Source organism: Anguilla anguilla, chromosome 17 (assembly GCF_013347855.1).
Source record: "Anguilla anguilla isolate fAngAng1 chromosome 17, fAngAng1.pri, whole genome shotgun sequence".
Taxonomy (NCBI): domain Eukaryota; kingdom Metazoa; phylum Chordata; class Actinopteri; order Anguilliformes; family Anguillidae; genus Anguilla; species Anguilla anguilla.
In genome coordinates this window covers 21,243,950-21,261,536 of record NC_049217.1, presented here as the reverse complement: position 1 = coordinate 21,261,536, position 17,587 = coordinate 21,243,950, and the positions used below count along the sequence as shown (strand labels likewise).

Genomic DNA, 17,587 nt, shown 5'->3' with positions numbered 1-17,587 from the left:
AAGCTTTTATTCACAGATCGTCGCTCGGTTAGGTGTCCGTTAATCCACACTGAATTATTAAACCATTCCCAAAGTGAGACATTCCTCTGAACAAAACTTTCTTCGTTTTATAACCCTATTTTCAGCCTTACTAAAGGCAAATCCAACTCTTTCCTTGCGCAGGCATGTGTAGCATCCCTTATCCTGTGTCTGGGTGTAGTTCAGAACTGTGAACAGTGGACACTACCTTTGGAAACTACAATAAGACCTCCAGTGTTTCTGGGTAATTAAGTTTTCTGCTTTTGAATAGCTGTGGAATCCGAAAGTTTTAAAAAATTACATTTTGTTCATATGTCTTGTGGATATGGGTGAACTAGATCAGACGTACAAATTTATTTCCAGTTCAGGCTCAGGCTATTTTGTTGTGATTTGAATGGTTGTTTGCAAGTTGTTTGTGAGTTGTTTGTGAGTTGTTTGTTCGTCATTGTGTATTGCGTTTTGTATTCATTAAATTATATGGATGCATAGCGTTCAATTATGTTGATAAATGGCAAATACTCTAATGATTCAGAATTTAGGCAATGAATCAAAGTGAAGAATATATTTTCTTCTTTTAAAGGGAATTATTAATTACGCATTAAACATTACTGGTTTAATAAGCTATTAAATGACCAAATTGCATGCTACATATGAAGCATTATATGGACTGTACATAAGAGCTTGTTGGTAGCATGACTGATATATCACTACAAAATGACTATCATATTCATGAAGGCTACTGAAGAGGGTTCAGTACCACTGCCTGAAACCGAGACAGGAACTCCTTAGCTATACCTCCCAGGTAGCAGCCAGTTTCGAGCTTCTGTGAAATAAGTTCTGTCTACTAGTTAGCAGACTGCTAGATACGATTATTCTACATTTGTTCTGTCCCTCATCTATGGGAAATGAAAAGCAGTGAATGAGTAAAAAAGATTTGATGATCATGATCATCATCATGATAATGAGGTTAATTTTTCCCCAAGTTAATTAGATTCTGCCACTGATATGTCATTCGATGAAATTAGTAAAAATGTGTTTTATGAGCTTCATCTGTCTGGATCGCACTTTCTGGAGGAATTCCTGGCTTCTCTCAGCATGTGCATGATTACAGTTATGGAATATTTATGATTTGCACATGAATAATCTATAGTTGCTTCCCTAGTGCCTGTCCGTTATTCGGAGACCTTGCGCCTGTTTTCGAGCGCGGCGGTTCCAGCGGCTCTCCCAGCTGCTCTGCTCCCGACGCTCTCGATGTGAGCGACATCTGAGCCGTTACAGACGGTCTGCCCGCTTGTCAGACGCTCGTAAGAAGAGGCAAAAAAAATCTGTTTCGCAGTTTGGCATTTATTTTCAATTTTCAAAATGTAGCTGTGGGTCGTGTTTTTTTTGCCAGTATGAGCATAAAATACCACAGAATCTCAAAACGGAAAAGAACATGGGTGGAAAAAAATAGCAGCAAAGTACATTATGTGGGAGATGAGACCAAATATTTGATCATATGAATCATGCATTTTTTAACACGAGAGTATTAATCACTTACTGGATTTATTATTCAAATGCAAGTTAATTAAAAACAGGTTTCGCTTAATTGGGGGGTTTTATTCGTTCTTGTCAATATTTATAAAGCAGAGAGCCTATGTGAGGTAACAGGAGATTCGTGAACGTTATTCATTTCCCTGCCTGAAAATGCGGGACGGCGCGCGGCTCTCTTCAGCGGCGCTGCAGTCGCGCGCGGAGAACCGCGGTTTCTCACTGCGTAGCGCCAGGAGGAGGAGGACCACAGGAGCCGGCGGGTTTTTAAAATATCGCGTCATTAAAAATGCACACCCTTTCCCCCATGCACTTTACAAGGCAAAGTCAGGGTATTAACGATGCTGGATGTTTACCGTTCCGTTTCTCAGGTACTTTTACGCACCCTGTCTCTTCCGCTACCTGTGCCAGGTCTTTATCGCACATCTGTCTTATTAATAGGCTGTGCAGATGCGCCTCGCTCCGTGCTTTAAGCCCGTAAGCTGTAGGTTACTGTTAAAGCAGCGCTTTTTAGGTTTTTTTTCGTTGCAGCAGGGCGATGGCGGTTGGAAAATAGAGTTGTAAATCTGCTTTACTGCAGTTCCCCAGCACCTGCACGCTGGAGCCGCCCTGCCTTTTGAAATTGCTCCATCCGCATTAGAGGCAATCCCGCAGGGCTTTGCGGTGGCGGGTTGCTAGGGCGGGAACCCGTCGTCGGAGCTCAAGGGCAACCGCTGGGAAAGAGGAAGGCCAAAGCTCACCCGCGTCGTCTTCCCGTCGGCGCCGGGGCTCGTAGTGGGTAATTCGGGGTTCAAACACGCAGTGCGCCGGTGCAGAGCGCGGAGTGTGATAGTTCAGCTCTGGGAAGGAACCTTCCGCCATGGCCGCCTGACAGGAGCGACGCCCAAACAGCCAGACCCCTGGGTGCTGTCTCGCGTCACCACGCGCTACTGCGGGGGAGCGGGGTCAGAAGTGCGGACGCGCCGTGTACGTGTGGCACCGCGACTGCGGACGGGCGCGGGGAGGCAGCGCTGGAGGTGCTGCTGGAGTCCATTTCGGGTGGCGCAGGGGAAGCCCCTTCTGAGGCCTGCAGACACGGCGCTAATGGCACCACTGTCTGTCACAACTCCAGACAAGTTCTTTTCTTTCTTTCTTTCTTTCTTCTCTCTGTGTCTCTCTCACTGCCCCCCTCCCTCAGGAACCGAAGGCTGGATTTGTGGAGGTTTGTGTTTCCCTGGCTAATCAGAGGTAAAGTCCGCTCTAACCCGAGGGCACTGTCCTCTGCGGCCTGCCAGACGAGGATTACATTTCTTCCTGGACCAGTTATTGTTGTTATTACTTTTTTTTCCCCCCTCTTTCTCTTTCAATCCCTGGAGACTTAACAATGCCAATTCACAGAGAAACCAGCTAACTGAAGGTGGAAAGCTCCTTCATTGACAAGGCCAGTGCCTCGTTGCCAAAACACCTTTGTGTTTGTTGTGGTTTTATACTTTTAGCAGTTAGCAGGGTGGTCAGGGGGCCCCGGTACATTGTGTGCTAGTTTCTCGCCTTCGCTTCCTCCTCTTGCACGAAAAACAAGAAGGACAAATTTCAGGGCCGTGCGGTGGCCCGTGGTCCAAACGCACCCTGCTCTCTCACGCCTTGCTGACGCACTCGCTGTCCCAGTGAGAAACTGTCAAACCCGGCGCCTGCCCAGCCAACGCAGGACCACCAAAATCTGTCTTCTCAGGGACAGAGAGTACTGCTCGAGAATGAAGCCAAACGGCAGGATGCAGAACTCTGGAGCAGCTGTCAGGCTCACTGAAAACCTGGGATGTGTTCTACTGAACAGCCCTTTGTTCCAAAGCCTCAGTGGCAATTTAAAAAAAAATTGTTTTTATCTGTTTCTTTTTTTTATCCAGCCTACAAACATGCACCCCTGCGCTGCCGGCCATTACCGGCATGCGACGCAGTAATTAATTCAGGGTAATTAGGAAGACGAGAGTCGCACGTTTCCCTGGAGATCTCTCCCGCCGGGCAGGGGAGCCCCCGTGCACGACGAGGTGTGCGCACACGCACGTGCGCGTCTGTCCACATGCTCGCATGCGCCTGAAGGCGTTCCCAACGGGGCGGGGAACCCCCCCAGTGAGAGACTGGAGGCAAGCTTGATGAGAATGAGGGAGACGGTCCCCTGCTGATCCTGTGTAACACGGTGGTGCAGTTAGTGCCCCTTTTAAAACCGGGGGACTCTAATGGGATGGAGTTCGCACGCTGCTGTCACGTTGGTGTTGCAGTTTCCGTAGGCTCTCCTGCTGGTTCCTGACAGAGGTGGCGGGGGTCCAGAGAAACAACTCCCACATATTCCTGCGATGTGTGGATGGAGATGCCGCTCTGGGACTCTCTGGGTCACCGATGAGACCTGAGGCTCAGAACCATGTCGGAATTGGCAAGACCCAGGGGTGCAGCCAGACTCCAGACAATTAGAAAGATCAAGAATCAAGATCTAAACATTGGCAAAGAAAAATACTGAAGAGAACTACATGAACACGCAACGTTAGTGAAAGGAGGCGTCTATCCAAGGCTAAGAGATGGAGGTCTGCACGGGCATGAAATTGAAGCCCGAACCCGGCCCATACCAGAGACCTTGAGACCCAATCCAACCCGACCAAGCCCAAAGCCCGAGCCCGAAGTTGCATGTGAAAAACAACGACCCAGACCCGGTCGGAAACCTGATACTATGTTGGGTCCCGTCGGGCTCAGGTTGGGTTGTAGACCTGTACTAGGTGTACACTTCAGCTTTGCTCATGTAGTTACTGTGGATTGTTAGCGATGCTAACTTACCTTATCTTCTGAAGCTCATGTCCTGATACGCAGCCGGTAACAGGTGGTGTTCTGCCCTGAATAACTGTCCACTCCCCGGGCCCGAGCCAGAGTGGCCGTACGCCCGGGGTCTCTGAGGATGGCGGAATCAGAGCGTGCGGGCGGTGGCCGCCTTCCACCCGTCCGTCGGCGTTGCCCATCCTCTCCCTCCAGCGCCCTGCTGACGAGTTCTGCGTGGGTAGCTGAAGAGACTCTGTGCTTTGGACCTGTGACCAGCAGGGTCAGGTGACCAGCAGGGTCAGGGAGTTTAAGGCCCCATTGGTTCTTTCTTCCCCGACTGTGTGTGGAACTGTGTGGAATGTGCTGCCTGGGCCTCAGGCTGGATAAACGACTCTGACATTGATGCTGCTTGCCATGGGAGGGTGACGTGCGGCGAATGAGCAGAACCCTGGCGGTATTCAGATCATCAGGCAGAAGGCCGTTTCACTGCAGCTGACGGTTCAGCTTGGAGCTCTTTTCACGTTTCGTGAATCTACAAAGGAACTTTTTTCAGTTCTTTGACTGCAGCAACTTGCCATTCAGTTGTGCCTTTCATGATCACATTCATCACATTCATTATAATGGAGGCCTTTCTAGAAAAATATTTAATCCTTTGGGGTGAGGAAGGACGATGGTCCCCATTGATTATTGTCCTTTATTAAGCTGTACTTGATGCCAGTATGCATTATTGGCAACATTTAGCAGACTCTTACACAACTTATTTTTTTATTTTAAATAATACAATCTATTGATGCAGCTTATTACTTTCTCAAGCTGTTCAGGTTAAGAACCTTGCTCAAAGGCACAACAGCTGTGCCCTACCTGGGAATTGATCCTACAACCTTAAGGTTTGAAGCCCAGTTCCCAAACCATTATGATACACTGTCAACCCTGTGTTAATCCTGGCTTTTTACCACATTTGCAGGTTCAAAGTCCAGACTGGACACTACTGTTGGACTCTTGAGCAGATCGCTTTAAACTGGGGCAGTTCAGTCCATGTTTTCCACTGGGAACAACACAAAGCATTGTTTTAAGACTTTGCTACTTGTACAGTATGTAGGTTGCTTGGAGTGTGGGCGTTTTCAAATAAATAAGAACGCTAAGCCTTGATCAGATTCTGAGAAGCTAGTGAGTTGGGAAGAGAGTAATAGCACTGGTATTTCAGCACTGGCAGATATGTTATAGACATATCATGTGAGGCTGCACACACACATTATATCTGATGCAGTCTCTATGTGCATTTAGAAGCTGTAATTAGCACAACCTCTCCTGCTCTGGGGTTCTCATAAACATCCAGTTTGTGCTCTGATTATAAAACCAGCCTTTTAAAGCATCTTTATCTCAGGGTGATGAGGCTATTGCTTGCACGAAAACGTCTGATTGTGCCCTTCTTTTGCGCATATTCGCCTTGTTCTTGCGAAAAAGGGCACTTCCCGTAATCCTGGTAAGAGCTGCGACACAGCCTAAGTTAGTGTGTGTGCGTGTGTGTGAGAGAGAGAGACAGAGAAATAGAGAGTGTGCATGTCTTGTTTTGTTTCACTAAAATGACAAACACCCAGTTGCTAATTATCACAGCTGATTCATAGCCTCTGGGTAATTTCATAGGTCGGGGGTAGAAAAACAAGAACTGACTTCATCTCAAGCACAGATTCCAGTTAATAAATTATAACACTCATGATGTTACAGTGTTGGAACATTTGGCCAACCATAATTTTGTCTCAGTCTACCAAATGGTGAATGCAGTAACATTTATATTGACTTACAGAGTATAATAGGAATATCATAGCTATTGAAAGGTTACCAATCGAGAAGAAAACAGTCACATGGATAACCAGAAGGCTATGTTTATTTTGATAATGCAGCCAATTGGAACTAGATATTAGTCAAACAATTTGAATAGTCACGCATTTGTACTATTCGATTAGTTCACCAATGGAGGAATTTCATTTATTGCATTCTTTTTAATAATGACTTCATTACTATGTTACTGAGCTTCATAGTCTCGTTACTGTGTTACTGAGCTTCATAGTCAAAATGACACTATATTATAGCAATAAACGGGTCCTTTAACTAGCCCATTCCAAAGAGCACCTGATTCTCCTTCGGCATGATTGTGGACCCACTATAGTTTAATTTGACACTATATTATATTTTAGGCATATACAGTAGACATTTTTATCCAGAGTAACTTACACAGCTTACATTCTTTTACATTTATGCGGCTGGATATTTTCTGAAACAGTTGAATACCCTGCCCAAGGGTACAATAGCTGAGCCCCTCCTGGGAATCAAACCTACAACCTACTATCCGGTTTCTAGTGCTCTGTGTGCGAATGTGGGATGAAATTTCTTACTATGTCATCAGCTGTACTGAATTTAGGAATGAGACATTGGCACAGTGCTGCTCCATCTCCCCCTCAGCTTCATACTCCTGACAGCTCAGCTAGCCTTGCTACAGAGGACAGTTACAGTCATTTTCAAAACGAATTCCCGATGACTAACATTATATATATATATATATATATATATATATATATATATATATATGCTATATTTCCCTCCGGGGATCAATAAAGCTTTATCTATAGCTACGCAAATAATATTACGTGAAGCTGTACTTCTGATCTCTGCAATCCAAAAGGGTAGCATTTTACAATTTACTATGAGCCTACTCACAAAATAACAACCTGTTCTTTCTATTTTAAGGCAGCCTTGCTGTGCTTGCAGATTCTCTGCCATCGGTAATCAAAACAAAGTGGAACCTACAGGAATTTTAAATGTTTGTTTCCTGTGCGATTGAATTTAACGTCGGCCATGATGTGAGCTGAAGCAAAACTCTCGACATTCTCCGGTCTGCATCGCTCCTGTTTCTCCCAGTCAGTAACTCTAACCCCCATCCTCCTCTCCCTCAGTAGGGCAGACCTACCCAGCGTAGATCCAATGCTAATTAAGCATTCCTCTGGGCGCCAGTATGTGGAGCGTTTAATTAGATCAGCACTCTGGTGTGTTGAAACGAGGGATCTGAGGCAAAGGAGGCAGAAATGATCTGACAAAGACAGACAGAGGGAGAGAGAGAAAGAGAGAGAGAGAGAGAGAGAGAGAAGGAACATCTGACTTAATCTCTACCAGCATCACCTAAATCTCTCTGTCAGGCAGATCTTTGTCAGACATACACACAAACACACACACACACACACACACACATACACACACACACACACAAAAACACACACAGCCATGCATGCACATTCAGTACTTTTGAAGTACTGGACGCACACCTCCAAATTAATAATTTAAAATGGGGTTTCATCGACATTTTGTGGCAATACCATTGCCCCTTTTATGCTAACTGCGCCAAATTAAGCTTCTTTGTTTTAAAAATTATTTTGTAGATATGGTGCATTTTCCGCTTGGTAATTTAATTTAGTGGAGAAAATCTCTATTTCACAGTTTAAGCTATTTTTGCCCCCATTATGCCCCTTCCATACATTTAGAAACATTTAAAGCAATTAAGCTGCTTTCCGTAGTAGCTAATAAGGGCATCAGCATTTAGCCGATCACTTTACCTGCCAGTAGGAATCTGGCACTGGGTTAAAACCTTTTATAGCTAAGCTGCCATGGGTAGTGTAGACATGGCAGTGCCTTTGGTATCTGTGGGAACGGCAGAAATTCGGCGCCAGACCGGTCGCCTGTAACGGCAGAAACGAACCGTCAAAGTCAGTGGGGATCACCATCTGACTAGTACTGGGATTGCATTGGCGTTTGAAGTCAGGTGACTTGGCTCATGACTGGCCGCTGTGAAACGCGGCAGCTGGAGAGGGAGACGCCCACGCACATCGAGTCCGTTTCCATGGAGGAGCTTCTCGTTTTTACTGTCTCCCTGCGCTGCGTCAGTGTGTGCTGCTCCATCATTCTACAGTAATGACCGCAGCTTCGAGCTGAATCACAGCAGAACCTGGGTTAGTACTCAGTGTATGGTTAGAAGAATTTTTTTCTTTTTTTAGATTATGCACAACAACAAAAAAACAGTGATGAACAGACAGCCTATTGAGTATTTTAATGGAGTGTATCCCGGTGCACTTTGAACCTCTGTGCAAATACACTGTTGCTTATGACAGATGAATGGATAGAGACAAACTGAACCTTATTTGGGATATGCCCATGGAAATGGGTAATGCATGGTTTGTACTGCAAGTTGCATTCTGACGTGAGGATCTGCACTGATCACATTAAAATGTGATGGTGGAAAAAACAGAATTTTATTAACCTTTGGCAACTGGATAGCACAGTCTCTTCTGAGCAGTGCGTTGCATCTGCTTTCTTTGTGTGCCGCTAGCCTGTTGATTTAGGATTATTGCTGCCGCCATATTTCTTCTCGTGTCCTTTCATAGTATGCATTTGCACAGTGCGTTTGAATGCATCTGCAACTGGCAAACCCAGTCTGGAGAGAATTTCTGTAGAGAAACAGAAAAATGGGAGAGCAAACAAATCATAGAAAGACAGAAAGAGAGTCGTTAAGTTTTGACTCTCTTTCTCTCTCGCTCTCTCTCCCTCGCCCTCCCTCCCCATACATATATTCTGTAAAATAAATAATTTCTCAAGAGAAATAAATCTAGGATTTGGAACACTGCACAATTCAGCAGTCATGCTGAAAGAATGACATCCTTCTTGCACACATGCACATGTGCGCACAGGCACACACACACACACACACACACACACACACAATCATCTCCCACCCTATAGATCAAGCTTTGAATGAGAACAAAACATGCGCTTCAAGATGTTCAACTTACAAAATCTTTGCAGATGCACTTTTGATTATTTTTTACTTTTACTTTTGGTTTAAATTGCAATTGCAAAATACCATAGGTGGTGAAAATAACCACACCTGCGTAGGCTCATGCATGGTATGCCACAGGGTTGACCCGAACACTGCGACAAGCCTACTTTTTTATTTTCTTTTTCTTTTTTTGCAGTGCTAAGTAAACTAAAGCGACTCTGAAAGCATGGACAACCGTCTGTCTTTTTAAATCAAGTTTATGCTCCTTTATCGAGCTATTGTTTTTTCCCCCCCTGCGTTCGGTGCAGCGATCGTAAATTCCGCGTTTTCCCATCACAACCGCAGAATCTGAATCTGTGCTCTCCTCTGGCGTGGAGCGTCACTAAACGAGGAGTTTAAAGCCGCAGTGAGTAAACAAAGTTTGTATGCGGCGCCACGTTTGGCGGTGGTTCAGTTCCTCCTTATCAGTTGCACTCCCAGCTCGACTGAGGAGGCAAGGCACGAGAGAGCAAACTGGATGGGCCAATGGGACGAGCACACGGTGCGTCACCCTCCAAAGTGCCCGGTAAGAGTGATGGAGTTACGCGCCACGGCTGAATTCTACCCGCATCTGGCGGTTGTTAACGTCAAGCCCTGCTCGTGTTTTTTTGGTGGAACGACTCTAGCCAATGAATTTGATGCAGAGCACCGCTCAGCTCCAGGTCCTGCAGGCCGCAGTGTCCCCAGGTATTTGCGCCAACCACGCTCTGCTCCACCTGATTTTGCTGATTACTCTCCCTCTGTAGTTCAGGAAGTAAGCTCGTTAGTGAAATCCGGTGGTGTGCTAGTGCAGACATTCTGGCCCACAGGACCTGGAGGTGAGTAGCCCTGCTACAATATATTATATTGTGACTAGAAAGACTGAGCACAATGTTATTCCAGGACAAAGTTGCAAAGTTCCCTGTTGTCTTCGCTTGCTGCTATCATTTTTAGAACTGCTTGGAATGACTCAGATTGGCCCATTGAAGGTTGTGGGGGAATAGTAATTGGTAGCAGAAAACCTTGATCAAATTTGGTTGGTGTGGCCTTTTGGTTCATAGGAGGCTTACTGAACACACTGATAAATGGTATGGTAGTGCTAACATAGATAATGGCAACCGATATAAAAAATTTTTAAAAAGGATTTTATATGTATGAGTGCGAGCATTAAACGTTGAACTGGTCGAGCAGTAGTGCTGGATGATAAAGAGGAGCATTTTTGTTTATCAAATTAAGCCTGATTTAATCAAATTGTTTTTTATCAAATCACTTGCGGTTCGATCTTCTCGTTTTGTATCATTTAACAGTGAAATTCACTTGCACTTTCATCAACTATTTTTATTCAGGAATGTTTGGTTGTTCCACCCCTCATATGCTACTGTTATGCAAGGCCAAATACTTTCCTACGTACTTGCTGACTAGTAATTGGGAAGCTCTGTAGTTTTCGCTGCCTTGACTGCTCATTCATTTCTCTCTTTTTGTTTGTTTTCTGAATCAGATCTTAGATTCTAGACATTTCAGTTGGCTGCGAATTAGCAGTCTTGTTCCTTTAACAATGACAATAACAACTGTGAAATGCTGCCCCCAGTTACCATGGAATTAAACATTTTTTGTTCAGTTTAAACCTTTTTTTTTTTTTAAAGACAGAAAGTAATCTGCTGCTTCAAATGTCAAGTTGTATCGATTATTCTTTTCGCCATGGTGTAAAAAGATTCTTTAATGGTGCCGTACTAGCTGACTGCTGTCTACCTGATGATTCCATCAGTCAAATATTGAAAAATAAGTGTATTGTGTAGCATATAGTGCATGGCAGTACAATTGTAACATGTCATAGGTATTGTAATATCTGTACTTTCCCGTCTAATTATATGGTCTGTTGTACTTCACAGTTGTATAAATTCTAATTTATTATGGAATTATCCGCATTTTTACAAGGCTGGCATATTTTAATATTTATTCAACTGAATGTATTCATTAAATAGAATACATCCAACAAAGACTCCTCTGGTAAGTGAATCGGTCCTTTGAAGCATTGTCATTATCTTCCATTTATTGGTGAATGGCTCAAGGTTCAGATTTAATCGTTTTTTTCCCCCCAATATGGATTTTAGAGTAGCTATGCTGCATGAAAATGTGTGATGTCATGTCCGGTCTGAGAGATGGGATGATGATCTGGTTATGTGGTTTAATCCAGGCATCGTTGTTGCCTTTGGCAGGTGACTAACGCGTCTCCTGCACTCTTTCTTTTTCTTTCTGTTCTTTCTTCTTCACAGGTTTGTCGCCTGGCCTCGTCCATTACTGAGACTCTATCTGTGCAGAGGAGGAGAGAGGAGGAGCCATGAGCGTGTCCCGCACTGCCCGGCACTGTATCTCGGCACGGAACCACCCAAAATGGGGGCCATGCTAGCCACCATGCCGTCTGTGCAGCTGTGATTGCTTTTGAGACTCCCTTCCTCTTCAAGCACTTCCCTCCCTCCTGTTGTTTCTCTCTCTCTCTCTCCCCCCTTTCTCTCTCTCTGGAATTCAGCCAAACACTTTTGCATATTTCTTTTACTCCCTCTGTCATCCTCCTTTTCTTTCTTTCTTTCTTTTTTTTTTTTTTTAAAGACAACTTACATATTTTCCCATCATGCAAAGCTTGGTCCACATACCTGCTCTCCCTGCTCCCCCCTCTTCATCCACCATTCTCCTCCTCTTCCTGCCTTTGCTCCTGCTTCTTCGCCTGCCGGGCCAAGCGCGGGCCGACTGCTGGCTCATCGAGGGCGACAAGGGCTACGTGTGGCTGGCCATCTGCAGCCAGAACCAGCCCCCGTACGAGACCATCCCCCAGCACATCAACAACACGGTGCACGACCTGCGGCTCAACGAGAACAAGCTGAAGGCCGTCTTCTTCTCCTCACTGAACCGCTTCACCAACCTGACCGACCTCAACCTCACCAAGAACGAGATCGCCTACATCGAGGACGGGGCCTTCGCCGGGCAGGCCAACCTGCAGGTGCTGCAGCTGGGCTACAACAAGCTGACCAACCTGACGGAGGGGATGCTGCGGGGTCTGGGGCGGATGCAGTGCCTCTTCCTGCAGCACAACCTGATCGAGATCATCGCCACCAACGCTTTCTGGGAGTGCCCCAGCCTCAGCAGTTTAGACTTGTCCTCCAACAAGCTGGCCCGCCTGGACCCCTCCACCTTCACCAGCCTGACCCGGCTGATGGTGTGCGAGCTGGCGGGGAACCCCTTCCACTGCGGCTGCGACCTCTTCAGCTTCCTCACCTGGCTGGAGGACTTCAACAACGTCACCCACACCTACGACCGGCTGCAGTGCGAGACCCCACGCGAGCTGTTCGGCTTCCCCCTGCTGAGCCCCGTGACGGGTCACGGGCGGAGCGCACGCACCATCCTCGCCTCCTGCCGGGATGGGGTGTACATCCCCGGGATGACCTCCCTCCCCCCGGACTCCGATGCCTCGGGCCTGGGCCCGGACATGTCAGACCGCATCGGGCCCTACCACCAGACCACCATGTCCTCGGTGGACCCCTCCTACATCCCCAGCATCAAGCTGCATCACGTCTCGCTCTACTCCGCCTCGCTGCTGGTGCAGATCCCCCGGCCCTACAGCAAGATGTACATCCTGGTGCAGTACAACGACAGCTACGTTTCGGACGTGATGAACCTGAAGAAGAAGAAGGAGCTGATCACCCTGGACAAGCTGAAGGCCCACACCAACTACACCTTCTGCGTGGCCTCCATCCGGAACTCGCAGCGCTACAACCATACGTGCCTCTTCTTCTCCACCCGCACGCAGAACCCCGACGATATGGGGCCCAGCTCCTCCACCACCACCCACTACATCATGACCATCCTGGGTTGCCTCTTTGGGATGCTCGTGGTCCTGGGGTTGGTGTACTACTGCCTGCGCAGACGGCGCAGGCAGGAGGAGAAGCAGAAGTCCATCTGCGTCAAGAAGACCATCCTGGAGATGCGGTACGGGCCCGAGGCGGCGGCGGTCGTGGCGGCGGCGGCCGAGCCCCCCACGATGCAGAGGCACCACGACCAGCCGCACCACCACCACCACCACCACAGCAAGCTGCCTCCCTCTGCCTCCTCCAGCATGGGCATGCTGCACAGCTCTGCCAACACCAGCTCTTCCCGCCTTTCCTCCATTCCGCAGGTGGAGAAGATGGCCACCGCCTTCTCCGAGGCCATGGCCGCCAGCAAGGGGAACTACATGGATGTGAGGACCTCTGGCCCAGGGGAGGAGCGTGGGAAGGACGGGATGGCGATAGGGGCCGGGGAGGACGACCTTCGGGAAGACGATGGGAGCGACATCGGGGAGGACTCTGACGATGAGGGCAGAGGATCCGCTTCAGAGATCTCCACCATTGCCATGGAGGTGGACAAAGTCAACCAGATCATCAACAACTGCATCGACGCCCTCAAGCTGGACTCGGCCGCTGTGGCTGCTGCGGCCGCGGCGGCTGCCACCACCACCGCTAACGCCACTTCCCCGCCACCGACCTGCATCTCCTCTCTAACGAGGGGCCTCATTCCGCTCCCCCCCGGTATCACTGAGGGCTGCCATGTCATGCCGTCCCCCAAAATACCTCCTCCGCCGCCACTTCCTTTCTCCCTTCCGCTGTCCGAGCGGCCCGGGATCAGCGGTGGGGGTTTTGTATCACCCCCGTATCGCCCCCCGCCACCTGCCACTGCCATGCAGCCAGTGCAGCGGCAGGTGAGCGCAGACGCCGCGATGATGGTGCTGGGCAACATGAAGAAGCAATGTAGCATCTCCTCCGGCGGCTCCATCAAAAGCACCCGGGTCTTTAGCCTGGATGTCCCGGAGCCATGCAGCCCGGATCAGTGCCAATACCAGGAGAAGAGCAGTCCCGCGGGGTGCGGGGAGCCACTGGAGACGCTTCCTCTGGTGGGGGCGGGAGGAGGTGGCGGCGGCGGGGGCGGAGGTGGAGGTGGAGCGGGCACTGGTGCTCAGCAGCACCTAGAGGTGCACCCAGACTACCACTGTGCGGAGCACCGCCACTCCTTCCCCGCCCTCTACTACGAGGGCTCCGCCGACTCCCCCAGCCAGAGGGCCTCCTTCCTCAAGCCCCTCACCCGCACCAAGAGGGACGCTGCGTCCTACTCCCAGCTCTCCCCCCGGCACCACAACTACTCCGGCTACTCCTCCAGCCCCGAGTACACCTCCGAGAACACGCTCCGCATCTGGGAGCGGTTCCGGCCCTACAAGAAGGGCCCCCGGGAGGAGGCGTGCTACGTGACGGCGGGAAACGCCCTGCGCAAGAAGGTCCAGTTCGCCAAAGGGGAGGACCTGCACGACATCCTCGACTACTGGAAGGGCGTCTCGGCGCAGCAGAAGCTGTGATGCGTCCGGACTCTTTGGGCATCAGAGCGGGCCCCGTTCCTGAGACACTGATCCTTGTGCTGAGACTGGATGGTCTGCCTTTGATTGACAAGGTGATGGGTAATGAACCCACCCCTTCCTGCACCCCACTCCCCCTTCCAAGAATCATTCATGCTTGGTTTTTTCGGTGTTAAGTGTCAGTGTTAACTCACTGAATAACTAGAAGTGAGACATGCTGTAGGGCCGTTATAGTGTTAATTAGGTGCCAAATGTGGGGTAATGGTACAGATTAAATTCATAAATCAAGCGAATTCACAGCATTCCTTGTATGTTTTATCTCTCTGGTTTGCTGGCTGGAATCTTCTCTGGGAGAAACCAAACACAGCCAATTGTTAGTGTTTATTTTTGTGACTACAGGGGAAAGTCTGGCCTGATACGTGAACCCGTGTGCTGCGCTAGTTCTGCATTTTTACCCCCGACGCGCGTCCCGCTTTGCGTGCGGAACGCCGCGTTCGTTTTTTCCCCAAACCGGTGAAGCGTAAGAATTTTTCCGTACCACGCCGCTCGTCTCGAAGCCGAAGAAAGCCATCAGGAAAGGGTTTCCATCTGGAGACGCCGCCCGACGCACCCCGGTGCGCATGTCAGGGCGGCCAGTCATGCGTCAGGAGCACCTCGGGGGGCTCCGCAACGGAGACCCGGAATCGAGGTCTTTGTGAGCTGCAGGGCGGAGGCGCGCGCTACAATGTAGGGCAGCGCATGGGGGCAGTGGGCGGAGATCGCGGGCAGCCTGGCGTGCCGTCCTGTAATGGACTCGCGAGGGTGAAGCGGCCCTCAGGCCTGTGGCTCTGCGGTCTGCTCTGCCATCCTGTTCCTGCAGAACACTGAGGAACCGGTGTTCTGTGTAGGAGGGAGTGTGGCCAGTTCCAAGTAGCTGTACCTGCACCCAAACTCAGCACGCTTGCTACCGCCTGGGAGTTCTTTGGTTGCATTTGTGCTCGAATGGATGTTGAGAATTGCGGGACGTAGTCCTCTATGACTGATGGCGCGATGGCGACACTTGGATTCAGTCTACATTTATCATAAATTTTTACTTACAATTAAGAGCCGGTTCAGCAACAGTTGAACTGTCAAAATTATCTGATCTTTATTTAGTAAATAAATGCACATTTGTAACATTACACCCAAGTTATGGCGCAATGTTAATTGATTTTTCGCCTTTGTCTCAGAGAGAAGCAAGACCTGGCAGAGCGTGATTCCGCAGACTGTTCTGTGCATCAACAGTGAACATCTCAGTGAGCATGTTGGGTTACTGCCAGCATTTTTGCATAGCACTTGTTGATGCAGTATCACAACGCTTACTGAATCTGAGCAGAAAACTCTGGCATAGAAGCCCTGCTCATCCATGAAGCTGAAACCAATCGTATATTTTCGGTCCAAGTTTTATTGAGCGCTTTAAAAAAAAAAAAAAAAAAAAGAATGAAATGGGGTGGCGGAGGAAAGAACAGAATTAACATTAACGTTCTCTACTTTAAAGATAATCTTGTCATTCATATCCTGTTTAATTAGGCAAAGAGGGGGCAAAGAGAAGTTAGATATTTTTAACTCCGAGATTGTAGATTTGATTAACGTGACTCTTGTACATTATTAGGTATGAGATTGCCCAGATTCAACCTTTTGCTTTTTCTAGGCAAATATTGTCTCCATGGTTACAAATTACAGATAGTGTTCTGAAATGCATAGAGAAATTCTAAATTCTGACCGTAGAAACAAGACATGTGAGTGCAGTGTAACAAATAACCCCCTGAACAATATCAGGAGAGAGTATGAATTAATATCAATGAAAGTAAACAGATATTTGTAAATGAAACTGAAATGGGAGATAAAACATATTTAAGGCATGAATATACTTTTTTCTTTTCTTTTTTCCTATGAAGGCAGGATGTAAAAGTAAAATTTGTGATTACAGTTGAGGAATGAGGTGTCAGGAAGGAAAATCTGACACCATTCATGTTTGATGGTCCTCGGTTCCACAGTACGGTGTGTCCCCATGCCCTGGGGCAGTGTCACAAACCTTCATTCATTCAAATCATAACGGGCCCATTTTTTAAATATTCACTTGAGCGGTTAATTTAAAGAATTGTAAATGGTAAAATGGTAAATGGACTGCATTTATATAGCGCTTTTATCCAAAGCGCTTTACAATTGATGCCTCTCATTCGCCAGAGCAGTTAGGGGTTAGGGGTTAGGTGTCTTGCTCAAGGACACTTCGACATGCCCAGGGTGGGGTTTGAACCGGCAACCCTCCGACTGGAAAATTTGTTTTCAAATTTCAAATTATCCGCTTTTTTCCCTCCCTACTTTAGTTGTTTAATACATTAATTAAAAAATATGAAACATTTTGTGTTAAATTTGTAAAAAAAATAAATAAATAAAAATAATTTTTAAATATAAAAAAAAAACTATAAATATAAGACTTTATTAAATCCTTTGAAATGAAGGCCAAAGCACACTCGGGTCAGAATGAGTAGAAGTCTAGGGGATCAGGTATCTCTCCGTGCTTGTGCTCCAGTCCACTGTTGTGGAGAAACTGTGATGCACCCCCCCCCCCCCCCCCCCCCCTTCCGCCTGTGCTTCTTAGCACGCTGCCTTTGCCGTTGAATACAAAATGGCAAATCCGTCTCAGCTTTGCATTGCCGTTGAACTCAAAACCAGAATTCTGTGCCTGCTTTTACAGTGTTATTGAAAGTGTCTGGCTTTACATTGCTGTCGCATTGTGAATATAACGTTAGAAAGCCCGATCCTGTTGCCATTAACTGAGATGCAATCTTTATTTTCACATTGTATCTGTGGGGGGGAACAAAATAACATAGTTCTCTCCTGACAAGAATTATCCTTGGAGATTTAGCAGTTCCAAATACAATTTTAAAGCTGCAGTTTTATTTTCCTTTTTTTGCTGAATTGAACGGAAAGGCTCTACCTGAATGCAGATGTGTTTGTTTGGCATTGAACAGGTTCTTTTGAGAATTAAAATGCTCTCATTCACTCCTATCAGGCGTTGGGCTCAG

At 47.6% G+C, this 17,587-nt stretch overlaps 1 protein-coding gene across 1 annotated transcript in view; it reads left to right on the top strand.

The window, feature by feature from the left end:
* Positions 1-15,976, top strand: part of LOC118217205 (protein phosphatase 1 regulatory subunit 29) — a 77,257-nt gene extending 61,281 nt beyond the window's left edge. The window contains exon 3 of the mRNA XM_035399038.1: positions 11,440-15,976. Within this exon, the coding sequence (XP_035254929.1) occupies positions 11,796-14,543 (2,748 nt within the window). The 5' untranslated portion in view covers positions 11,440-11,795 and the 3' untranslated portion in view covers positions 14,544-15,976. The remainder of the gene's footprint in view (positions 1-11,439) is intronic.
* The last annotated feature ends 1,611 nt before the right edge of the window (positions 15,977-17,587 follow it).